This window comes from Pelophylax lessonae (assembly GCF_965119305.1).
Source record: "Pelophylax lessonae genome assembly, chromosome: 11".
In the NCBI taxonomy this organism is placed as follows: domain Eukaryota; kingdom Metazoa; phylum Chordata; class Amphibia; order Anura; family Ranidae; genus Pelophylax; species Pelophylax lessonae.
The window spans coordinates 183,098,675-183,125,919 of NC_138778.1; the positions used below are offsets into that span (position 1 = coordinate 183,098,675).

Consider the following 27,245-nt stretch of genomic DNA (forward strand, 5'->3'; position numbering starts at 1 on the left):
CTTTCCCAATCATTATTATCCCTGTTGTGAATTTTCTTACTTGAATATTTTATATATTCTCCAACGTTTACTTCAATTCTTTTGTCATTTTGTTCTTTTGTAGTCATACTCAAATACATTGATCTCTGAAGAAGGGAGATGTAGCTCCCGAAACGCGTCAGGTCATTATGTATCAGACTCTAGTATCATGGAACTTCAATATCATATTCAGGTTACCTTTGAAACTCAGTGGCGACACCAGGATATTTGCCTATATACGTTTCAATATGGTTCATGTTGTATACATTGTCATTACGGCCATTGAGCTATGCTATGTTATGTACATGTTACTATTATTCGTATTACTTGTTTATACAATGCAATAAAAATATACATTGTTTTACATATTTATTGTGCCATTTATTCTATCTCCAGCCACTAGCACCCACCTCATTCAAAGTCCCGCGGGCCAATCTCTTGTTGTTTCTATATATTTTGGGATGGAGGCGTGCTTGGGGGGAATCAGATCATTGCCCCTTTTTGTATATGTTATTAGGGTGGAAGACACCCACTGTGCCCACTAATGATCTGGTTCTTTTCCCTGGCTGTTCTTTTCAGTGGGAAATCCGTCCAGACCGGAAGTCTTGTTTGCAGCAAAGGTGGATATAGCTGCCTTAATTTCCTCTCTAGTAATAGGTAAGTCTAGTGCAATCATCTGCCTCAGGTATTTCTGTTGGGGGAATATTCTGTAGATATGAAAATCCTGCTGAGATCCTGCTGAGATCCTGCTGAGTATACAAAACTCTAGTACTGTATAGGTCGGTATGAAAAGTAGTAAAGGCTCTTATAATCTCCTCTCTCTGTGTACAATATACAGAGAAACTATTGTACACTCCCGAGACAGATGTAGGGGGATATGCGATACGAGAAAGATACGCCAGGATTCTACTATTTTTATTCCCGTATTCAAAAAGTCGTTGTTTTCGGTACAGTATTATTTTATTTTAGTTTTTTCAATCAGAACCAAATCAGAACCAAATTTAGTTGCCTAGAACTATCTCTCCATTGCTGATATTTGGAGGATGTGGGGTTTTTAATATACTCCAACTCTGCTGCCATAACAGCTTGTGTATGGGAGATTACCTTCCAGGTCCTATCATGCCTGATTACTTCTGCAACTGAGCCCCTTAGGGTGACCTTAAAGGCATCCTATGCCACTCCCCTGGAGATATTCTCCTGATTTACCGACCAGTAATTACATATTTCTTTGGCTGTAATGGTAGTGAAAATCGCCTCCGCTAGCCATAACGCACGTAACTGCCAGACCTTATACCCCCTCCCAAGTCATAAGACTAAACCTTAGCATCAGGGGGGAGTAATCTGAGATCGCTCTCGGTAAATATCGTATCACCGCCATTCTCGGAAGCAACTCAGGAGAGACCAGGCACATATCAATTCGGGAGAGGGATCGGTACATGGCTGGTAACATGAGTACTCCCTGCTTTAAGGATTCCTCCACCTCCAGCAGTCCACCAGGTTATATTTACTAACACAGGAAGCTAAAGAAGAGGAGGCAGACTAATCCTTTTGGAATCTGTCTATATTAGGAGATAATACCGAACTGAAATTTCCCGCCAGAACAACCGGTCCCTCAGCCATCTGAAGTAATTGAGCCATAATGACATCCCAGAAGGCAACAGTAAAAGTGGGAGGTAAATACAGGGCCATAAATGTGTAAGTGGCATTATTGATTTGTAGGACTGCAATGACAAATCTGCCATATACGTCCGTGACTATAGATTTAACCATGCAACTTAGCATTTTTGCGATTAGAATCGTCACACCTCTGGCATAATTAGAATAAGTTGAATGAAATATATGGGCTACAAATGCTCTTTTAAGAGCCATGACCTTGGAGCCAGTCAAATGAGTTTCCTGGATAAAAATTAGATGTAGTTTATGCTTATGAATATAATTAAAGACTAACGAACGCCTAACCCTGGCGTTAAAGCCTCTAACATTCCAAGACAGAACTGTTAAGGTTTCTAATGATATCTTGTTCAAGAAACATTAATAACAATACTTCTTAATCCCTTACTCTACACATCAGGAGGTGAGAAAACCTTCCCCCCTTGCGCATAAGGGGGTACCTTCCCACCCTGCCATTTGTTTCACCATTAATGATCACCAGCACAGAAAAAACGAATAAAAGAAAACATTAAAAAAAACTAAAAACTTGAACATTGTCCCGATGATTTGTGAAGTCCCCCCTACCCATCCTGGCTCGTAAACCCAACTCCTATGAGCTTTCACCCTGAACCAAAAAAACAAAAATGGGGAATAGAAAGTTACCGGTACTGCACATATAGCACAGTATGATTTTCAGCTTCCCCAAGGGAAATAGTGTCAGGATCCACGTCACCATTTATATCAACTCTTGTATGAAAGACTGAACACTGCTAGAAACAACTTAGAGAAAACAGGGCCCATCTCTCTCCACAAAATTGGCAGTCTCCACTCCTCTAGACACCTGTGAGAATCTGCCCAGGGAGTCCAGCCACTGGTCAGCTTTGACAGGATCAACAAAAGATTACACTTTGCCTTTATGCACCACCTGTAGCCTGGCTATAAGGGGGCCTTCTGATGAAGAAACCTGATGTAAGTGGGCACTCTGACGGGAATACCTGATTAAGGGCGCACTCTGATGGGGACACCTGATATAAGGGGGTATTCTGATGGTGGCAACTAATTTATGGGGGTAGTCTGATGGGGGCACCCAATGTAATTAATTACTCTGGTAGGGGCACCTGATGTAAGGGGGAACACTATTGAGGACATATACATTTACAGAGTATTACCAGAGTGTGTGGAGGACAATAGGAAAAGTGCCAGAGAGCATGGCTTGGGCAAAAAAAAGGAAAGAAGGCACGTACAATCTTTTTCATGGCACAGACTTGTGATTCAGACCTCGGCCAGAAATTTTTTTAGTGACCGCACCTCCTTGAATCTTAATTCACTTTGCCCTAGAGGCATTAGCACTTCCCACACCCTTCCCCCGGCTCAGGATTCTTATCTCCCCCATCTCTGTGCAGCCACAGGCCTGTAAAGTAGATAGGATGCAGAAACAGCAAGAATAAAAGCACAATTACAGGAAAGGGTGAAACTATTTTCTGTCCCAGAGTGCCATAAGGAGTACCTCTGACATTCGAAAGATTTTATCTCATATAGGGATATATTCCATGGACATAATACTTTATTATTCAATGTACACACGAAGAAGAAGAATTGCGGAAAGTGTAACACCTATACTGCTGTCTGCTTTGCGCAAGAATCATATAAGATCATATCAGATCTTGGCACTCTGACAACTCTCTTCAGGGCACTGATATCTTTACTGTCTCCACACTTACTGCTCTCAGGAAGATATCTTCCTGTCTGTGGATACTCAATGCTAGATGAACAATCTGATACTTATGCTTAAAAAAAGAGAATAATGTCTATAGCTTGGCAAGTTGAGTTGATATCATCCGAGATGTGGGGTTTTTCTTACGTTTTAGTTAGAATCGGGAATGTTTAATATCCCTGTCAGGTTTTTATAGCTATTTGTGTCCTATCTTTGTCTTGTTGGGGAGATGTTCTATAGACATAGTAGGAAGTCCGGAGATATGTTTCTAAAGTGAGGGCATCCCCCCTCTCAAAGATGGCCACATGGTAGGCTGAACTAGAGATTTTCCTCAATTCTTCCATCCACACTAATCAGCATGCATAGATGAATCTCCTGTGCCGGCTATTGTATTTAGACAGCTGGCACCTGTGTCAGAATACCTCAAAAGTAACTACAATCGATTGGCTGCAGTCACTGTTTGACCAACAATTTTCCTCCCCACTCCTTCAACTTTTCAATCAAAGTTTTTTGAGCAGAGCAGTGCGGACAGGTCAGGGCTGGCCCAAGACATTGTGCTGCCTGGGTCCAAGAATGAAATGCTGCCCCCCCCTCTTCCCCCCCAAAAAATTCACACCCTCCAAAAGGCCCCCACATTGTATAGGACTATGAAAGCAGTCAGAGGGGTGTGAGTGTGTACAGAGTGACAGCAGGAGCAGGACAGAGCAGTAGACACCATGCCCGCAGCACTGCATCTTCTGTAGTATGCCCGCAGCCCTGCATAATGGCAGGTAGTGTGGCTGTGGAGGAGTCTCACTTACCTGTTCCTAAAGGCGCCCTAGGATTTAAAAATGGAGCCGCCCGGCACCAGCACGTCACCGCGCATGCGCCGCCGCCGCTCGGGAAAGCCTGTACATGTTCGGCTATTCCTGGAAATAGCCGAACGTGTTCGGGCTTTCCCGAGCGGCGGCGGCGCATGCGCAGTGTGCATGTCAGGCCGGCCGCAGACCTTTTTTTTTTTGCCCCTCTCTAAGTGCCACCTGGGTCCCATGGTCCCACCGGGACCCATGGTAGGGCCGGCCCTGGGACAGGTCCACCCATGGTTAGAAATGATTCACAGGAAATTGACAAAATTCTAACAGTGTTTGGCCAGATTCGGGTTTTTGCCGTGTTTTGTGTTTTCTTGCAGCCGCGATCAGGGTAGGCTAGTGTACATGTAGCCTTGGGGTTCTTTTATGCGGCGATGTGTAATCTGATCAGCAGGGGATCTGCTTACAGATAGCCTGCTGATCAGTCCAGATGATAAGTCCGTGTCCACTCAGTTTATGCAGAGCAGACACAGACAGACTCTGCTCTGTTCTATGGGCGGCCACAAGTAAATGAACTCCGCTGTCTGTTTACACCCGGCTGCCTCCAGTCCAGTCTGCCCAAATGGAGGAGACCGCAGTTCTCCATTTTTTTTAGCGGGCCTGATCAAACCCAGAGGTTGGCCGGTGTAAACAGACACAAGTCTGTTTACACCCACCAGTCCATAGGAATGGCACAACTTAAAAGTCGCACTAGTGGAAACTTAGCCACTAGTCTAGAGTGCAACTTTGGAGTGCGACTTTGATGTCACTTTGAGTGCAGCTTTGATCTAACTTTACACTCTCTGGATCAAAGTTGCATCAAAAGTTGCATCAAAGTAGTGCTGGTACCTTTCCAAGGTCGCTGATTTTCAAAGCGATGGGAACTGGTGCCATTGAAATTAATGGGGTGTGACTTGTCATGCGACGTTGTGTGTCTAAAGTCGCATAACAAGTCACACTAGTGGAAACTAAACTTTAGTCTACGTTTCCACTGCTGTGATTTAGAGTGCGACTTTGATGCAACTTTCACCAACTTTAAAGGTACCTTTCCAAGGTCGTTGATTTTCAAAGTCGCATAGATGGGAACTGGTGCCATTGAAATTATTGGGCCGTGACTTGTCATGCAACTTTGTGTGTCCAAAGTCGCAAGACAAGTCGCACTAGTGGAAACGTAGACTGAGTATAGTTGCCTTACTATGATCACTGTAGACTGTGAGCTGAGACCCCAGAGCACTTCAAGCTACACTGACACTCCCCTCCCCCCCCGTGTCCAGCTCCTTCCTCCAATGGTAATCTTCATTCAAAGCCCAGCACAGCTATAATACTGTCTATGTGCACTGCACCCCGTCCTGTGTGAATTATTTCTTCTATTTCTCATGAATTAGGATGTACAATGCATCCTTACTGATGAGAGAACACTGGGGGGGGGGGGACCTATGATCAGCTCCTCCCATCCTGTATACGCTCACTGGCTACACAGGAACAGTGTCCCTCCCTGGAAGTGATGTCACTGGCTTTCAATAACCACACCCACTTGCTGTTCTTGTGACAGCACTGGATACTGCAAAATAAAGGTAGAAAAACTGTGATTTTTTCATTTTGATACATAAGGCTAAACTCAGCTCACATTATTAATTTCAGGGAAGAATTTAACCTCCCTGGCGGTATCCTAGAGCATGACTCGGGGTGGATTTTTTAGTCCAGGATCGGTATCCCCGAGTCACACTCGGGGTAGATGTGCAGAGAGCGCAGCGGTGTCTCTTACCTTCTCCTGGCGATCCAGCGATGATCTCTCATTGCTGTGACCGCCAGCCGAGATCCCCGCCGCTCGTCCGTCGGTGTGATGACTTCCTAGTTCCGTTCCCTGCAGCAGCAATGCATGGGAGCGGAACTGGGAGGGAAATTCAAAACGTTGCTCAAAACACAAACACATAACACATTTTATATTATATATATATATATATATATATATATACATATATATATATATATATATATATATATATGCATATATATATATATGTATATATATATGCATATATATATATATATATATATGCACACACACACACACATATATATATATATATACCTATATACACACATATATATATATATATATATATATATATATATATATAATAAAATCATATTATTGATTCGATTATAATTCATGCGTTCTATATATATATATACACACACATATATATACATATATACACACACATATATATATATATATATATATATATATATGTATATATATATATATATATATATATATATATATATATATATATATGCACACACACACATATATATATATATATATACCTATATACACACATATATATATATATATATATATATATATATATATATATATAATAAAATTATATTATTGATTCGATTATAATTCATGCGTTTGTGTTTCAAATTTATCACATCTGGGATGTCTACTAGAGTCTTGTTTTGGTCAGGTTTAAGTCAGTAATTACTAAGAATTGTAGGCCTATAATACATAACGCCAAATTTCCATGAAAAAAATTGTACCGCTTTTGGTACAGAATTCCTGACATAATCATACCGCCAGGGAGGTTAAGGTATTAGTCTGTACTTCTGCTTTAATGCCAAGAATAAAATGTTTTTAGAATTTCCCACTCCTGAGAAGCTCTGGACTATATATTTCACTTACAAGCTCTGTGGTCCTACCATATGATGCAATAGAAGTGCCCATTGATTTGCAAGGACCATGGAGCTTATACTCTGGAAACAGCTATTAGCATGTTTGTAAACTGTCAGACTGCATTTTCTCCATACTTATGTTTGTCAACAGACATTATATAACCTTCCTTGCATAACGTTCATTTTTCACCCATGCTCTGGTTCTTTAAAAGTCATGTTAGAATTTTAATATCAATAAGGTCTTTTAGACTGCTGCAGCGCATTATCAGGCAGCCCGTTTATTTTTAATAGGATTGCGCCATAATGCAAATTTCAACAAACGTGCGCCACTTCCTTGACAAAACTCACCTCAATGCAGAGGTGGTTGACATCAGTACATTAAGACACACTAAAAGATACAGGCGTCATGGCGCAACAGACTTAGTTCTGTATTTTACCGCTTACTGTGCATTACCGTCACACACATAAACGAGCAAGGGAATGTAAAGTCTTCGCTATTTTTTAGATAAACAAACGTGTAAAAAAGAGATCAGCGTGATGCAGATAAACTTATAAACACATTGTTGCAGCTGTTTTTAGCAGTATGTTCATTTTGTTACTTCTTAAGTTTAGATTTATTGGTAAAGTTTCAGTAACATTTAACTAGCAGCCTTCCCAGGCCTGCCCCACAGCATAATTCGGAACATACTGCTTAGTCAACATGACAGCCCGCAGCAATTCTAGCAGCAGCTTATGTAAAACCTGACTCTTCTGAAAGTGTGTTGGTGGAATTATTAGCACACACTCTATATACTTTCTTTTAAAGAGGACTAGTCACTAATGGACATTTACAGAATAAGCTGAATTTGGGGCATCCCTGTTCACAAGTACGGCCCCAGTGTGTGTATACTGGCGTACAGACATTGTGTATTTCAGCATGCCATTGATTATGACAAGATGCTAGCAGCAAGTCCTGTATGTGGCACCTGTGACCCCTAAGAGAATTGCACCCACATTTATGTTGTATGGCCCTCTTGTGGCAATGTGCATGTACCTTACCCTCTCTTGCTCAGGGCAGTAAAGTACAGTGCATAAGCATACAGTGGAAAATACCTCTGTTTTTGTGGCGCCCAACAGCCACAACTGCAGAATATTTTTAAACAAATATATAACTCAAGTCTCCTGCTTGGTTGTTAAAAATATGGGACTGCTAACTTAAAGCGGAGTTCCGGGCACAAAATCGATATTTTTTTTTTTTGTGCCCGTCCGCTTCTTCACCTTCACCTGAAAAGGAATTGGATAGTTAGGTTTTTTTTTTTTAAAAACTCACCTTGTAATTGAAGATCGAAAATACTCACCTCAATGTACTTCCTCCCTCTGTGCCGCGGCTCCTCCGTCACTTCCTCCTTCGCGATGATTCCTGGGAGCTGAACGTCATCGATCCCAGGAATCAATGCGACGGCACCGGCCCCGCTCGTCACTTCCGGGGAGACGCGGCATGCCCAGAAGCTGTGGAGGAATGCGGCGCCGCGCCGGAAGTGACGAGAGGGGCCGGTGCAGGCGCATTCTGGGAGAAGAGGACGCGGAAGAAGACGCAGAAGAGGATCGCGCCGGCTTCAGCTGCCCACAAGAGAGATGGAAACGCTGTGGAAGTAATTTTATAAGTAAGTATTTCTTCTTGCAGGTAAGTGCGAACCGGGACAGATCAGAGGCTAGCCATTGTGGAATGTGCTAGCCCTGACTGTCCCGGGGGTATGTTTATTGAAAAATGCTTTCTGTGCCCGGAACTCCGCTTTAAAAGTCCTGAATACTGGATCCAAAAAGTTATTACAGTGCATAAGCAGACAGTGGAAAATACGTCTGTTTTTGTGGCACCCAAGAGACAGAAAATGCAGAATATTTTTAAAACCAATATATAATTCAAACCTCATGCTTGTTTGTTAAAAATATGGGACTGCTGCAACCTTAAAATTCTGAATACTGGATCCAAAAAGTTTTTACAAAAGACAAAAGTGCGCTGTCTTCTTAAATGTCCTCAAAATCACAAGTGCTCATACTGAACAAATTTCAAATCCCGTGATAGAAATACAGTAAACAAACAGTAAAAAATATTTAATATCAAAATAATGTGCAAAACAGCAGCATTAACAAATAGTGGAAAAATACAGATTGTGAAAACATCAATTCACGAACTGCTCTTAAATATTAAATAACATTTCATTTTCAATTACATAAAGTCCATCTAAGTGCTTTTAAAAGTGCTCAGTGCTTGCTCCAGTGAGCACCTGCAGAATACTATCAATATAATCAGATAGCCCGCTTTATCATTTCACTGAAAAGGGTCTCTTATTTATCTAGACAACCCCAGTGGAATATTAATGTAAACGCATTGACACCTGTTTGGGGTACATATCCAAGTTTTACAGCATTCTGACTCCCACGAACAACAAACTTCCTTATATGGAAAAATGGGAAAAAGATATAGGGGAGGTCTTAGACCCTGCAGAATGGCATAGACTGGCACAAGGAGCCACAAAATCAATTATATACACCTCCCTAATAGAGGCCAACTACAAAGTACTAATGAGATGGTACATAGTCCCCACTAGAATTGCCCAATGGGTGCGGGGTGCCTCCCCCCTGTGTATTCAGGGGTGCGGCCAAGAGGGAACGGCCTGTCACGTATAGTGAACGTGCCCAAAAGTGTGCAGATTTTGGATCAGTACCTACAATTTTATCTGTTCCCTCTTGGGGACAAATTTGACTTAGGCACTCCTCGGACACCCTTTTGGGGAGCCCCGAGACTCATTCAGCACCTAATAGCTTTATTTTTACAGCAGCCAGAAACGATTGCAAGATTTTGGAAATCCCTGGTGCTATCTTTTGACCTCTATAAGCACAACTTGTCCTGCATAACGTTAAACAAATGCCTCTCTGCCATTCTGCAGGACAAGCTTCCCCAATTTGAAAAAACCTGGGAACCCTGGATCACCTGCTTGACGGGGACAGCCTCGTCAGATCTGCGGCTAGCCTCTTAGCACCCTAGGAAAGGCTTGTTGTCTCTTTTCCCTTTCTACTTCCTTCATCCCTTTTTTTTCTTGACTCTTTCTCTTCTTCCTACTTATTAAAATCTTTTGATAGTTTGGGGAGTGACGTAAGACCGCTGATCGGCTGCTATTGGTCCCACTCCCCGTCTGAGGGCTGTGTATGCAAACGAAGACAAGCTACCGTGATCAATTCATGGCTGGAATGACCCCTCAGCTTAGATGAGGGCATCCCCTGGTCATGCAGTTCCTTTTCAGAGGATATATTTCTTGTTATTAGGAATAGTCACAGCCCAAAATGACCTAATACCAGTTCCCTAGAGACCAATAGTGTTGTTAATGTTATCATGTACCAGTACTTTTCTATACGGTATTGTATGTTTTTATATCAGTATGGTTTTATGACCTTAATAAAAATGATTGGAAAAAAAAAAATATGATCCAGTGCTCAAAGTGCTTCTCAAAGAGCGAGGCCTCTTACCTGACAGTATTGATCTCTGAAAACAGAGATCGCTTGCGCTGTTTGTTTCTCATTGGAGAGCCGACGCTCTAACCATTGGACATCATGGCCGCTCCGTGACCCCATCAGCAAGATTCAGCAGCAGTGTCGCCACCTCTGGAATATACGTCTCAGCCTTTACTCCACCAGCATGCTCCAGCAAAAATATGTATCCGACACAAAAGGAGAAGCCTCATAGTACCATACTGGTAAAATAGGCGCAGGCGCATTGAATGGTCCCGCCGGCGTGTTATGGATTTTGAATATCGCTTGTAACTCTTTACAATTGTAAGTGCAATTACTTTTTAATAAATTGGATTTTAACAGTATAGCACTATGAGGCTTCTTGTTTTGTGTGTTATACATATTTTTGCTGGAGCATGCTGGTGGAGTAGAGGCTGAGAAGCACTTTGAGCACTGGAGCACTTTTTATAAATACAAGCAAAGAGCACTTTTGAAAGCACTTGGATGGACTTTATTTAATTGAAAATGAACTTTTATTCCATATTTAAAGTGGAACTTCACTCTCTCAGTCAACATTGACTATTATGAATCCTTATGCTGCTAGCATTATCACAGATATGTAATTTGTTCAGTATGAGCACTTGTGATTTTGAGGATATTTAAGGAGACAGCGCACTTTTGTCTTTTGCAGCACATTTTTGCCCATAGGAATGCATTACAGAGAACAAAATGCATGCGGTGCACCGCTGTGTATTTGTGCACATATATAGGCATATTTTTCATACGAATACGAATGCACTTGTACATGCCTTTGCCGGTGGTGATACGTGTAACAAATTTTCTGTAATGCATTTCTATGGGCAAAATGCACTACAGCAGGGGTTCCCAGGTGTCACAACAACAACTCTACTTTGCGGCCATGTTTAAGAGGCCTAACAGTGCAGTTTTATGAACTGCTGCAGCTATGCGCAATTTATAACTAGTATAACGGCTTTTTTGTTAAAGCGAGAAAGCCACATTAAAGTAAACGCTGCAGGAAATTTGGAGGCTGTCATTGCTGTCCCTTACTTCTGAATATGCTAGATGCCTGACTGCCATGTTTACCCAATGGCTTCATTACTCTCCTAGGTCCTAGTCGCACTTCACATAGCAGGAACACGCGTTCCCACTCGCGTTTTATCGTGTTGCACATAGGGTAGTCCATTTACTGCATTGGTATAAGAATTTAAATACTGAGAATCAGATAATACAAATAGTCATTTTTTACGGATTCTCTTAAAATAGCGCAGCAATTGTGTTAAAAAAAGATTGGTTAAAACATAGACCCTTTCTTAGATCAATTCCCTATTGTAATTAGAAGTCAGCTCTGGAAGAAGGAACTCCAAAAAGAAGAAGAGGATTGCCAGATGTGAGCTGGCCTGGAGCGAAGGAGGGTGGGGACATTGCAGGATTTTTGCTGTTACATCTGTTTGGGAGTCACCACACCACGTGGAGTACAAGCCCAGGGAAATATTGCCTTTTTAGGAGACTGACGGGAGCCACTGACCTCTTCTGTGTTCACAAGGGAGTGTGGGAGACATTCTAATGATTAAGTAAAAAAGAATTAATGAAATGTTACGGATGTGCTATGCAAGCTTTGAGCTGCTGTGGGACTAAAAGTCCCAGCATTTTTTAACCTTTTTAACAATTAAAGAACAGCCTGTACAAATATCTTGCACATGGGGCCACGGCTACATAACTATGCAGAAGAATTTGGATTATTGCCTAAATTTTGTAAAAATGTAACTTTTTATTTTTGTTTGAGTGGGGAAGGGAAAGAACCTATGGCATGTTTTAATTGCAGTGCTTGGCATTGCTAGCATCGGGCACCCGAAGTATATACCTCGCAGCTTTTGTGGGGTGCCCCGGGTCCCAATTCTGTGACTGCCTACAATTTTTTTACATTTAAAAGTTTTGCCCTTTCAGTGCCATTCGAACTGAAGCCACCAGCAGACTTCAGATAGAGCGGCCCGACTATCGCACCTCACATACTGTGGCAGGGAGGCTCCTTCTTGGGGCTGATGTGTCTCACAGCTGAGGGGAGGACTTTACTGTGTACTGGGGGAGGGAGAGACATGTACTGATGAATGGACTTGGAGGGTGATATTTTACCTGCACTCTATGTAATGCATGAATGTCTGTGCATTACACACTCCTAGCCACTGCCCTCTGTGCATTATGTACTTCTGTCTCATGCACTCATTGCAATACACACTCTTGACTTCTGCACTCTCTGTGTATTATGTACCCTAACCCCTGCACTCTCTGCATTACCCACTCCTGATCCCTACACTCTGCATGTTATGCACTCCTGACCCCTGCTCTCTGTACACTATGCACTCCTGACCCCTGCTCTCTGTACGCTATGCACTCCTGACCCCTGCTCTCTGTACGCTATGCACTCCTGATCCCTGCACTCTGCATGTTATGCACTCCTGCCTGGCCCCTGCTCTCTGTGTGTTATGCACTCCTGACCCCCTGCACTCTACAGTATGCGTTATGCACTCCTGACCCCAACACTCTGTGCGTTATGCACTTCTGACCCCTGCACTCTATGCGTTATGCACTCCTGACCCCTGCTCTATATGCGTTATGCACTCCTGACCCCTGCACTTTGTGCATTATGCACTCCTGACCCTACAGTCTGTGCATTATGCACTCCTGACCTCTACACTCTGTGCATTATGCGCTCCTGACCCCTACACTCTGTGTGTTATGCACTCCTGACCCTTGCACTCTGTTACACACTCCTGTGCCCTGCACTCTGTGCATTATTTCCTCCTGACCCCACACTCTCTGCATTACCTACACCTGAGCATGGCACTGTGTTTTACCTACTCCTACTCCCAGCAGCCTGTGTATTACACAGTCTTGACCCCTGCATTCTGTACTTTACATTCTCCTAAACCCCTGCACTCTGTGCATTATGTTCTCCTGACCCTTGCACTATACACACTGTACATTACATACTCCTGACCTCTGGACTCAGGGCTGCTGATAAGGCAGTACAACTGGCCCTGTTTTACCGGGCCCCATCAGCTCAACAGGGGGGCCTCTGCATATTTATAGTTCATTTCTGTCAAAGAAAAAAATAGGGCTTACTAATCTACACCCTCCCCCCTTCCTACTTGCTTAGGCGGTGTATAATTACATTTTCCTGGGCCCCATTAGGTCGACAGAGGGGCCCAGGATGTGAAGGCCAGGAGGGACTTTTTCGGGGTAGAGGTACACAATTCAGGACCGCAAGTTGCGCTGCTCAATTGTAGGCTGCCTTTTCTGCCAAAGTGATCCCAGTAAACATACTCTGCTCCCTCAGCCAGGTGTCAAGACTGATGTGAGGTGGCTGAAAGGGAGCAGCAACTCTAATCCCGGCGGCGGCAGGTGGTGTGGTTCACATACCTATTGGATACTGACTATATTATCTTATGGTTGTAGTCTGTAACACAGTAATAACAAAGTCTGCACCCAATAGCCATGTTAAACTGTGACAGAATCATACAGCTTTTACCGCCTCCAAACCCTCCACTTTAACCCCTTAAAGCAAAAAGCTGGGCTTTAATGCCCACATGCTGCACATATGCTTTTCCGGGCAAGCAATGCATTTTGTTTTAAGGTGGGGCCAGGAATGGGGTCAAGGGTGGGATTGAAGATGGGGCCCCATCAGGCAGGCTGTACGATCTGTGCTGTAGATCAGCAGCAATACAACCCGTTCATTCAGCCAATTATGTCTCTTCTCACCAAGACAACAACAAGATGAACAAATCTCCACCCCCCTAGCAATCAGCAGTCAATCCATTATCCGGTCCACCGGAGCCAGACCACGGGGCCCAAAGTTTACCAAATTTACCAAACCTCCCCCTATGCTGGAATATATATATTTCCAGTCTGAGGGTATCTCCCATTTGAGCTATTCACTGTAGGGAGTTTGATGGATGTCCAGTGTCTTAATATTGGCTTGCGGGCCTGGAACAGTGCCCTGGCTATGGCCTGTTTTGGAATATCCTCTACTGCGAGATCACAAAATACTCCCAACAAACATTGTCTTGGTTCCTCAGGCAGCTGGACCTTATTTAATGTAGTTATAACTCCCTTTCCATACAGATGTAGCTTTGGGCACTGCCACATAAGGTGGATTAAATCACTGTGGTCTCTGCTGCACCTTGTGCAGATGGCACTTTCCCTCCTTCCCATACGGTACAATCTCACAGTTGCGTAAAAGGGTTCAAATAGATAATAAGAAGTATTTATGTGGATTATATTATTATTATATTAATAATCCAGATATATACTTATTATTTATTTTAACCCCTTTCATAAAACTTTACTATATAGTAAGCTTCTGTCATTCAATTTAATATTACTTCTAGCCATCTTTCTCAACCTAGCCCTGATGCACTTTATATATCAATGTCTCCTATAGAAAGGCTCACCTCTAGAACACAGGGATACTATTGGCTCACTTTCTAGTGAGGACCTCCGTGAGTTATTGATCGATACCCACTCCGGTGCAGATGAGACAATCACATCTGTCTCCCAGTTCTTTACCTTCTTCTTTTTCTTTGGTTTTGTTTTACACGGCTTTTTGGTCATTAGGAATATTCTAACTGGTACGTAATTATTTAATTAAGACGTACTACATGTACATGTAAACACAATTGTTGCATGATTAAAATGATGTTTTCTATTAATATGATGCAGGCACATATACAACTCCATATAATATACCCCTGAGGAAAGATTTAATCTGAAACGCGTCGGGTCTTGGAGATACTGTTACTGTGATGTTCCATATATTCTGATAATCATCTTCTATAACCGGTGAAAATATTTTATTTGTGTGTATACATATTGATCATTGCCATGTTGTAATCTTTTCTCCGATTTGCTTGATTTATGTTACTTTCATTATTATAAATTTAAAAGAAAAAAAGTTTTTTTTACAAAATACATTTTCTTTTGATGTTTGGTTACCTACACAGTCCTACCCATTCAGGGGGGTTTTAGGTTCACAGAAGAACAATAAAAACATAACAGAGGTTCTAAAACCTCACCATTATGTTCAAATCTATCATTTCCACTGCTGGTTGAAAATGCTAGTTGCCTGATTGTCTTTGGCTTTAGTACTATGAGTCACTATCCTAGAATAAGCATAAAGTCAGTAGAAGGCCAAGAGTACTTGATCTGCAAGCTTGTTACAGATCACTTATTCAGCGCGTTTTGAAGCTTTGCATTCAGCATGTCAGCCAGCTAGCATTTTAACAAGGAAGTTAGCAACAGCAATAGGCAAAGACAGCTCTATGTACCAGAGAAAATGCGAAGTATTAATTCTCTCTGTTGGATTAATGTACTGTTTAGGGGTCTTGCCTTGTAGCTCTGGGCCCTGAGTTGGATCCCTCTAAGGATGCTGTGTGGAGTTTTTCCCTTCCCTGTATGCTAGTATAGATTTCCTCCAAGTGCTCCAGTTATCTCCCACAATGCAAAGACATTGTGGTTTGTTTACTGACTTCCTGCCAAATTGGCCATGGTGTGTGCCATGGGGAGATTAGAGTGCAAGCTCGGTCTAGAGACTATCATGGGTGGGTTTATGTACTGTAAGCACTGCATAATATGTACTTTCTATATACATATGGGAAATAAACTATATTCAATGCTACATGAACATTGTAAGTTCTCTAAAAGTGTTACCAAACCCGGGAGCCTGCAATTACTATATCTGATCTCCCACAGTACACAGAACATGGAAATGCAATTATTTTAGTAAATACAAACTACTAAATAACTTTTCTCATCAGCAGTATAGAACAATCTTGTGATTTCTATCAGTGACCAGCCAAGCACTGGTTAAAGCTTGTAGGAGTTTTCATTCTCCTCTGACTGTCCTATAAGGCTGCATGACCCGTGACTCTCTGTCTGGACAGTGCTGATTGGTCCTGTACTGATCGCATGCACCTTCCCCCCCAAAAAAAATAATAATAATAACTCTCTAGCAATACACACTAAACTGAGCATGTGCAGAGTGCTTCCTAGGGTTCTTAGCTATTAGAAGATAGAAGGGGAGGATCAGAGAAGACAGGATCAAACAGCCTTTTTACACAATGTGGAGGATTAATTCCTTAGGTAAGTATAACAAGCATGCTTTACTGCATGTACAGACTGATTTTATTGTTGTGAGTTTAGAAACACTTTGATGTTCCTAAAGTAACAGTAGAAGCTATAAAGTGAAGTTACCACTTCTGGTGTTCCCAAATGATAAAAGATCAGATGATGCAGTCCCCCAGACTCTTTCTGTATCTAAAGCCATTTTATATGTATATTTTTAGTTTCGGATAGAGTGTGTGTTCGGGGAGGATAATCGGGGGTACAGGTTAGAACCGCTGTCAAATTGTTATTGCTTTCTTTGTCCCTTAGTTAGGGAGATACCCTCTCCCTCTTTTTGTCCTAGTAAATATTATCACCAGAACAGAATGTTGTAGGAAATCCAACTGCTGAACAGGAGAAGGGGGCAATCAGGCATGGACTCTTTAATCTGACCACGCTCACTTAAATATCTAAAAAACGAAAGTAAAAAGATGAAAGTTTTCCTTGACAGAGCACCACTGAAATTCATACACAGAAAACGGAGGTGTCAAAATATCATTAGACCTCATGCACATTGGGCGTTTATCATATAGGTGCCGGACTGCTTATATTCCAGGCATTCGGCCCTGGGCACATATTGCTCCAAAGATTAATATCACCTAAATGCACCATCTAGCCATATCTCCCTGCAACAGCTTTCAGCCTCTCATAGAGTTCAACAGGCTTCTAGCAGCAGGACTGGTTGGTGCACCTGCACCTAAGTGCTGAAGTCTCATGCACCCATCTAAATGCCCAGTAAGCTGGCCATACATGGGACCCATATGCAGTGTTGGGTGTAACTAGTTACAAAGTAACGGATTATAGTAACTACATTACTTTTTTTGGTAACTAAGTAAAGTAACTAGTTACAATACTAATATTGGTAACTACACTACTTTACTAGGCTATAGGAAGTAACTACACTACTTTACTAGGCTATAGGAACGCACTTTCCTGCGTTACCCAAGCCGTGCGATACAATCGTTATTTCGAAGAATAGAGAGGGATGAAGTTTATGACTTTTTGTTGCACTTTATGTTTTATTCTGTTTTTTCAGGTTTTGTTCTCATGTTTCCCAAAGCCTGTGTTTATACAATAAACTCTATGCAGAAAGAGTGTCATGTATCTTCTTCTTCTACACGGTCAATTAAGAAAGAAGAAAGTAAAGTAATAAGTAGTGAAGTTACTTTTCAAATGCAGTAACTAGTAAAGTAATCTCATTACAATTTACAGAAGTAACTAGTTAAATTTTTTGAGTAACTACCCCAACACTGCCCATATGTGGCCACTGTAGTTGAACAGAAGTCGATCTCTTTTGGTATATCTTCGCTCAATCAGCGAGGCAGGCTTTAGGCACTGATTTGGGTATTCTGACAGTGGAAGGTTTCACACATCCACAATGAAGGTGTGGATGGGGGAGTTGGGTCTGTTTTTTTTTTTTCATCCAACCTGTTGGTTGAACGAAAAACCTTACCCTTGTATGGCCAACTTTAGACCTGCAGGGTTAGGTGACTCATTGCTATCTGGTCCCCCTATCCCCTTCAGTCCTGCTCCTAGATTTATCCGCAACTGTCTAGAGTTGGCAAGAAAGAGCAAAAATGAAAGAAAAAATAAACCCAAATATTACTTATTGTCCTTTTTTACCTTTTTTTACCCCCTGCATGCATATAGCCTCACCGCATTATGGTAGTTCAGCCCTGGGTTCACTATATCAGTTGCATTGGTTCTGTATATATGCAGCAAAAATACGAGTTTTTGCGTAAAGCTCTTTACTCTTATGAGTGATGAGAGATGATGAATGTCCTTACCGCTTGAGAGCACCAGGCACATGATGGACTGACGGCGAGGCATTGCTTGCAGGAGCTGACTCCTCTGGTAGCGCAGATAGAGGCTGTAACACACAGATACTTTAATGTTAAAAGCAGAACTGTCAGTCATATGCACACTTATACATGATTACAAGATAAAAACTGAGAATTTCATTTTTCAAAAAATGAAACCCCTGAAGGTCAATTATACTTTCTATATTGAATTATATATTTGGTACTTTAGTAAATGTCATTGCAGATTGTTACCAGTTTTCTCTTGTGTAGATACTAAGACTGATAATTTCACTGCAACTGCTGGAAGTCCACAGAGACAGCCCGGTGGCGGTAAAAAAAACAAAAGGGAACTGTAAAGATATTTTTATCAAATATTAAAAAAGAGTATTATATAATCTTATTTCCAACCAACAGCTGGAGCTTTAGGCTCACTTTCACATGTTTTTTTTAGTTTCTTCATAAAAAGGAGTTCCAACCTGTAAAAGAAATAAAAATAGAAGCCAGCAGCTACAAATACTGTAGCTGCTGACTTTAAAAATAAGGACACTTACCTGTCAAGGAATCCCACGATGTCGGCACCCCAAGCCGATCCGTCCATTGGCGGCGCCAGCATCTTCACTAAGGGAAACAGGAAGGGAAGCCTTGCGGCTTCACAGCCTGTTTCCTAATGTGCATATGCAAGTCGCACTGGGCTTTCTGAATGGTCCTGCTGTCTTCTAGAACCTGTGTATCTTCCAGAAGGCAGGAAGGGGGAAGGAAGAGGGAACACAAATTTCATAGATAGCCGCAATCGTGTGGCGATCTTACACGGATGTGGGAGAGGTTACCTGGTTTTGAGTTGAGTGCATGTGCTCAGCGTCATATCCAGAGGTTGTCTTTGGGAAATAGACGTATGAGTGCTGCCTGCATTGCTGCAGAGGTTGAAGGGGTGGGGGGTCAGCCTGTCAGTGCTCAGACTATACGCCGCACACTGCATCAAATTGGTCTGCATGGCTGTTGTCCCAGAAGGAAGCCTCTTCTTAAGATGATGCACAAGAAAGCCCACAAAAAGTTTGCTGAAGACAAGCAGACTAAGGACATGGATTACTGGAACCATGTCCTGTAGTCTGATAAACTTATTTGGTTCACATGGTGTCAAGCGTGTGTCGCGGCAACCAGGTGAGGAGTACAAAGACAAGTGTGTCTTGCCTGCAGTCAAGCATGGTGGTATGAGTGTCATGGTCTGGAGCTGCATGAGTGCTGCCGACACTGGGGAGCTACAGTTCATTGAGGGAGCCATGAATGCCAACATGTACTGGAACATACTGAAGCAGAGCATGATCCCCCTCCCTTCAGAGACTGGGCCGCAAGCCAGTTTTCCAACATAATAATGACCCCAAAAACACCTCCAAGACGACCACTGCCTTGCTAAAGAAGCTGAGGGTAAAGGTGATGGACTGGCCAAGCATGTCTCCAGACCTAAACCCTATTAAGCATCTGTAGGGCATCCTCAAAGGTGGAGAAGTGCAAGATCTCTAACATCCACCAGCTCTGTGATGTCATCATGGAGGAGTGGAAGAGGACTCCAGTGGCAACCTGTGAAGCTCTGGTGAACTCCAAACTTGATTTGCCTGAGGAAGAAGCACGCATGCTTCGAACGCGCGCACCTCCCACTCCACCTTCTACCCGGAAGTGAAGTTAGCGGCTCTTCTCTGAGGGACACCGCGTACCCAGAAGTGCTGGGAACCACCAGCACAGCCGGAACCAGTGAAGATTCCCTGGATCCCCGCTGCTCGTCCTCCCACTGGAGTGGATAAACCCTTTTACATGCTGGTTTATCATGCCCATCTTGTTAGTTTGCATTTGTCTATTGTCATTAAATGCATCTTTTATACAGCACTTAGATGGCGCTGCTCTCCTTTCTCTCTGGTGAACTCCATGCCCAAGAGGGTTAAGGCAGTGCTGGATAATAATGGTGGTCACACAAATTATTGACACTTTGTTCCCAATTTGGACAATTTCACTTAGGGGTGTACTCACTTTTGTGAGATACTGTATATATAATATATATGTTTAAATAAAATTGACCCAAATGAATATAGTTTCCTTTTAAGGATATACCAGTCATGCCATATCTCATGCAACAATCTATCTTAATTTACACCGGTGAAGATTCTGGGAAATCCTGTCTACAAACTGAATACTGTTGCCATGGTGACGGAAAAGAAATTAGACATTTTGTAGCAAATTTAGAAAATGTCTTGCTCCAGAATGAGATGTAAAGGTATTTTATTAACAGCATAGCTTTGTGGCAATTAGATATTTAATTTAAAGTGGAACTTCACTCTCTCAATCAACATTGACTATTTTTAATCCTTTTGCTATTAGTATCAGTAAATACATAGGAAAGTGATATCATAATTACTTGTTTTAACGTTTTTTTACAATAATTCCGTTACTTCCTGGTTTCCATGCCTGGGCAAATGATGTCATACATCCCAAGAGTCTTCAGGAGAGGAGGAGGGGATTTCTCAGATAAGCACACCCTCCTGGGTGCATGCCTGAGCCCTGAGCTAAGGGCAGATGAACTCCAGGAAGGAAATGCTACCGGAATCTGCCTTCACTAAAAATGGCCACAGCCAGAAATGCTAGGGGGTGTTTTTCAAAGTGATTTCTCATCAAAATAAAGCATGGAGACATGGATGGATGAGGGAGTTTTCTTTGAATATTAAAAATGAATTAAACAGCTTTTTTAGTTTGTGGTGCTCAGATGCAGTGTAGTTCCACTTTAAGTGAAGTGAAGTGAAATATTTCACTTTGTAAAACAACCCATTTGGTTTAAAATACAAATAAAAGGCAAACAATTGTGAAAACAGATATAAAAAAAAATATATAAATACCTTTGTTTATTTTTTATAAGTGATCAAATGATTTCTGTTCTCATCTGCATAATGGGCTTGGAGAGGTAGGGGTAGAGAAGCAATAGTACAAAGATCTTCTAAGTGATTAGCTGTGCAAGGGGGTGCGAGGACAAATCTGGTCATTGGAGGACAGGCAGGCTGTTTTCCCAGCCCATTTAGAAAACTGACCATGCTGGGAAAGATGTGCTCTTTTGCCTAGCATGGTCAGTTTGAAGTAGGAAAGCACTCCTTTTTAGTGGTTGAACTAGATGGACTTGTGTCTTTTTTCAACCAGACTTACTATGTAAAGCAGGGGGACTGGCAGGATCACCTGATATTTCACACAAAGGAGGCAATACAAAGAGAACAGGATACTTTTAACACATGTACATAGTGCAAGAGGCACATATCAGGAATACAAATTGTTGGGGTAACATATTCTTTAACCAGTTCCAGACCGCCCACCGCATATATACCCAGCTGTGCAACATCACGTACATGTATGTGATTTTCTGCTCCTGCTGTGATTGGACACAGCGGGAGCCAATCGGCGGGTCTGGCGGCAGTGATGGCCGCCCAGGAACCGCCGATCATTCGGTGGAATGACAGAACAAGGCAGACCGCTGTTCTGTCAGGGAGTAAAAGAGAGATCTTGTGTTTCAGCTAAGCTACGCTAGCATTGTTCACAATCCCACTCATGTGCTAACTAAATCAATACATAATAAATGTTGCGCTATGTGAAGATAAGATAACTGTACAATCAGAATATAACAATATTAAAATATTAAAAAGTTCATACATATAGTGAAATATTGTCCAACATCAACGTGCAACCACCATATAACAACAAAAGAGTCCATGCAAATTATTGCTTGCAGAGAAAATATAAAGCGAAAAAAATCAATCAAAAAAACACACACTGCTTGATCCGCCATGCAATTCCTTCTCAGTGCAAAAAAAACAATCACAGACAAACCTAGCCTCCAGCTCCACGTTGGTTCCTAGGTGTTGTCACCGTCCTGGCCCCTCCCCTACGCATATCGATACAGGCTCACGTGTCTTCCTTAGGGGAATTCTAATCGGATGTCCAATTAGGTCCAATTAGAATTACCCCTGAGGAAGACACGTGACCCTGTGTCGATAAGCGTAAGGGAGGGGCCAGGATGGTGACGACACCTAGGAACCAACGTGGAGCTAAAGGCTAGATCTGTTTGTGAAGCTGCTGTTTACACTGATTGCCCCATAAACGATGTATCTTTGGACTGTGAACGCTTGTGTTGGTTTGGTGCGCTGCAAGCACCTGTAAAGAGCGAGTACTCTGTCATCTTTTTTAATAAATGTAAATTTTAAAAGGGTATAAGGCAGCACTATTGTCTTTTTTATCTTTCATTCATTATATTGGGATACTACAATCCGTAATGAGAGGAGCCTAGAAGAAGGGTTGGAGAAGTTGGATATAGCCAATAGTGGGCTAAAAAGCTGGTGTGGACCACCCTTAATTGCGGTGATCACATTACCCCAGGTGAGAATATTCCTGGTGGGGGAGCACATCGAGGTGGCACACTATTAGTATTTTGCACTGAGAAGGAATTGCATGGCGGATCAAGCAGTGTTTTTTTTTTTTTTTTTGCTTTATATTTTCTTTGCAAGCAATCATTTGCATGAACTCTTTTGTTGTTACATGCTGATTGCATGTTTATGTTGGACAATATTTCACTATATGTATGCACTTTTAATATTTTAAGAAGATTCTCAATTTAAAAATAAATGCCAGAAGAAGTATCATATAAAATCACACCATGGGTGGCCATACAGAGGCAGATGAGTCACCAAGAACGAGTGGCGATACATCTGCTCGGAATTAAATAAGTGGTGTATTGCCAGGAGCTTCTGCAACCTTCTTCCCATAAGGGTCCTTTAAATCAGTCTGAAATGTGCCACAGACATACACGATAATGTGTCTTAAGCCCCGTACACACGTACCGATCGTCGGCATACAAACGTTCGTCTTTTCTCCCCGGGATGTCGGTGTCTGTTGAAAAGTGCAAAGACTGCCCAAGAATTTTGTCCGCCGACTACAGCCGACTGCAGAAGTGATGTCATGTAATGGTTAACTTTCCCTGTGTTTTTTCTTTTCTGAGCATGCCCAGTCTTGCAAATCTGCGGTCTGTCGGCAGAATTCTGTACTGACTGGCGAACAATCGTCCATTCTGGTGTCGGCATACAAAAATTTTCATGTTTGCAAGAAAGACTCTTGTCCGCAGAATGTGCGCAGACAGCTGTTGGAGGCACCATACTAACAAGCGTACAATCGGCAGATCTTTCGTCCGCCGACGTTTGTATGACGACGATCGGTACGTGTGTACGGGCCTTTAGACACGTCTATATCTATTACAAATGTGTCCTGGCAGAGCCAAAGCTACTGTCGTATCATTCCTGTGTATAGACAACTGTACATCCCCAATCCAACAGGAAATGTGCCACACACACGTGATACTGAGGCTGATTTATTAAAAGGATTTAAGAATCTTCACACAAGAAATGGTAAAAATTTTCACTTTATTCATCCAATCATGTAAAAAGCAAATCCCTGTTTATTCTTTTTTTTTGATAGCATACTTGCCAACTGTCCCTTTTTTCCTGGAACAGTCCCTGCAAATAGGAGCCTGTCCCAGGTAATTTATATTGTCCCTGGAAGCGCCTGTTAATCAGGCTGCCCACAAATGTTATGCAGAAGTAGTGCAGCTGAATGGGAGACTAAAGCAGGCCATAGACGATTCGAATTTCGTTCGAAAATCGTAAATGGCAGTGTTATCGAACGATTTTCGTATCGTTAGTGTGGTATGAAAAACGTTTGATTTTCGTACGACAGCAAAAATTCACATATCCAACATGTTGGGTTTTTTTGCGAAAATCGGCCGAATTTCGTATCATTAGTGGGTGAGTTGTATGATTTTGCATAACAAAACACAGAACAGTAGGGAGTGTGTCCGGTAGAGATGTGGTTAAAAGGCACAAAAAATAGTGTTTTGTCGTACGATTTTCGGCTCACATTGATGGTACACTCGATGATGTGCACGAGTGCCGCTTTCGTTTATCGAACGATAAATCGTACGAAATTCAAATCGTCTATGGCCTGCTTTATTCCAAATCTGCTACTGTGGCCTTAAAGCGGAGTTCCATCCGAAAATGAAAGTTCGTTCCATCTTCTCGCTCAAATGGATAATCGCAATTTTTTTTTTTTTACTTACCTTGTTTAGAAGAAAATATACTTACCTTACTTCCTCTTCCTCCCCTCGGCGGCCGCGGCGATTCGTCACTTCCTGGCTTGCAATGATTCCTGGGAGCTGAACGTCATCGCTCCCAGGAATCAATGCGCCTGCACCGGCCCAACGTCAGTTCCGGTGCAGGCGCCGTCATACCTTGCTAAACAGCTTCTGGGCATGCCCAGAAGCTGTGCAGGGATGACGCTGTGGCACCGGAAGTGACGGCGGGGCCAGCGCAGTGCATCGTGGGACCGAAGAGGACGGAAGAGGACGCAGAAGAGGATCGCGCTGGCTTCAAGCTGCCCACACCTGAGATGGCAGCGCTGGAGAATACATTTTCAAGGTAAGTATTTCTTCTTGCAGGTAAGTGCAACCCGGGACAGTTCAGAGGCTAGCCATTGTGGAATGTACTAGCCCTGACTGTCCCGGGGGTATTTTTATTTATTTTTTTGTTTTTTAGGTGGAACTTCGCTTTAAGTTTGAAATTCCCTTTTTAATTTCCTGTAATTCTCTCTATTGAGTAGACTATATAATCTGATAAGTAGGCGCGATTAATTATGCAGAATGGGCGGAGCTTAGGGAAGTGGGTGTGGTAATTGATAGCTGTGCTGGAAATTTTTATTAAATATTGGCAACTATGTGATAGGGTCCTCAAAGTGAACAGGAATTTGTTTTTCATGAGTCAATAAGTGAATATCAGATACTTTATTTTGTGAAGATTTGCCACCCCTTTAGTAAACCAGCCCAAATACGTACGCATGCAACACAATCAGTAATTTTACTCCAACATGGCTTTATTTACCTCCACTTTCCTTATCGCCAATATTCTGGTATTTCTGAATTAGTCACAACAATACCACCATACGGTAAAAATAACACAAAATCAGAACTACCTAAGTTTGTCGCACATGTCAGTACTAACAATGGAAACGTCACAGGCTTTTCATGAATTGGTGCTATGCGTTGCATCTTGGAGACAATTTTGCAACAAAATTTGTCTTTAACGCTAGGTTCACACAAGTGCGACCTGTGTTATGTGTGTAGGCAGCTCATTCATTACAGTGGGCTGCCCTACCCACAAAGTTGTAGGGAATAACGTCCCTGCCTTCTTTTTTTTTCAAATTGCGCTGCACCATGGGACTTGGCACACACAAAAACGCGTTGCATTTTCCGATGCGATGTGGGGTGTGCCATTAACGCATATACTAAAGACCAGCCTTTGGTCCGTGGGTTTGATATGCATGCAATTTTGCAAGCATTCTCGACCCATACAAGTGTGAACCTAGGCTATGTTCCTTTGGAACAGATTTGTTGTCTTTCCATTACTCTCCCAACTTCTCCAAATCGCTTCTCTGCCTGTAAACTCCACCACTTGTCATGAGAGATGCCTGTGTTAGTTCTGTCAAAGCTGTGACAGATGCATTCGCACCCTACCAACACGTACATGAATCTATCGCAAGATCCACCATTTATTTCACTATCACAAGTATCTACAACACTCTTTATGAATTCCAGGGTAAAGAAAGCAACATTGAAACTCTCAAAGCTTAGTGGCGCAAAATGATGGAAGCTGTATGATAGCTTTATGCAGGGATTTTTTTCAGCGGGAATGCGGGGTTCCTCTGTATGTATGTAATGGCAAGGGGTGCTAGGGGTGTGCTGGAGGTTTTATTGACGCTGACTGCTGGGGAATCAATTGTTGCTGGAGGGGATCTATTTTTGTGGGAGGGGTCTATAGTTGCTGGTGGAGGATCTATTACTGCTGGGGGGTGGGTCTTATGTTGCTGGGGGGGTCAATTGTTGCTAGGGGGTCAAATTAAACTTTTATCATTTTTTTCACACAAATAGAGCTTCCTTTTGGTGGCACCGCTGGGTTTTTTATTTCTTACAAAAAAAAAAAAAAGACAGAAAAGTTTGAAAATACATAATTTTTCTCCTTCATTGATGTGCGCTTATGAGGCGGCACTGATGGGCACTGATGCGTTGGAACTTATGGGCACTGATGAGGTGGCACTGATGAGGAGGTACTAATATGCCATAGTGATGGGCACTGATAGGTGGCACTGATGAGCACTGAGAGGTGGCACTGATGGGCAGCACAGATGGGCACTGATGGGTAGCACTGATGAGCACTGACAGGCGGCACTGATGGTCGGCACTAATGGGCAGCACAGATGAGCAGGCACTGATGGGCACTGACTGGCAGCACTATGGGCACTGATTGTGGGCACTGACGTGCACTGTTTTTTAACTTTTCTGTAATCAGGGCACTGATGATCAGTGCCCTGATTACCTGTCCTAGACTCCCCTTTGAGGAGGAGCTGCTGATCGGCTCTCCTCGCCACACACTCTGACAGTGTGAGGTGAGAAGAGCCGATAAAGGGCACTTCCTCATTTACATGTGACTGGCTGTGATTGGACACAGCCGATCACATGGGTAAAGAGCCAAGTCATTGGCTCTTTACCAAGATGGGGATCGCACCGTGTCCTAGCAACATGGTGTGGTCACGGCCGCCGCACTGCGTGCACCCGCGGGCGCGTGAGAGAGGCCGTTCTGGGGCGCCGTCATATGACGTAGTCCCAGAACGAGAGCCGAACTGCTCCGCCGTCATTTGACAGTGGGCGGACGGTAAGTGGTTAATCGCTTACACATGACTCACTATTCTTTGGATTCTTTTTGATCTCTTTGGATCTCTTATTTTTATTTTTCACCAGATAGACTATTTATGGGACAATTATAC

General features: G+C 42.6%; 1 protein-coding gene across 1 annotated transcript in view; it reads right to left on the reverse strand.

Moving 5' to 3' along the window:
• The window catches only part of ITGB3 (integrin subunit beta 3), a 158,095-nt gene that overhangs the window by 112,111 nt on the left and 18,739 nt on the right, over positions 1-27,245 (reverse strand). Inside the window, exon 2 of the mRNA XM_082272407.1 lies at positions 18,345-18,427. Within this exon, the coding sequence (XP_082128533.1) occupies positions 18,345-18,427 (83 nt within the window). The remainder of the gene's footprint in view (positions 1-18,344; positions 18,428-27,245) is intronic.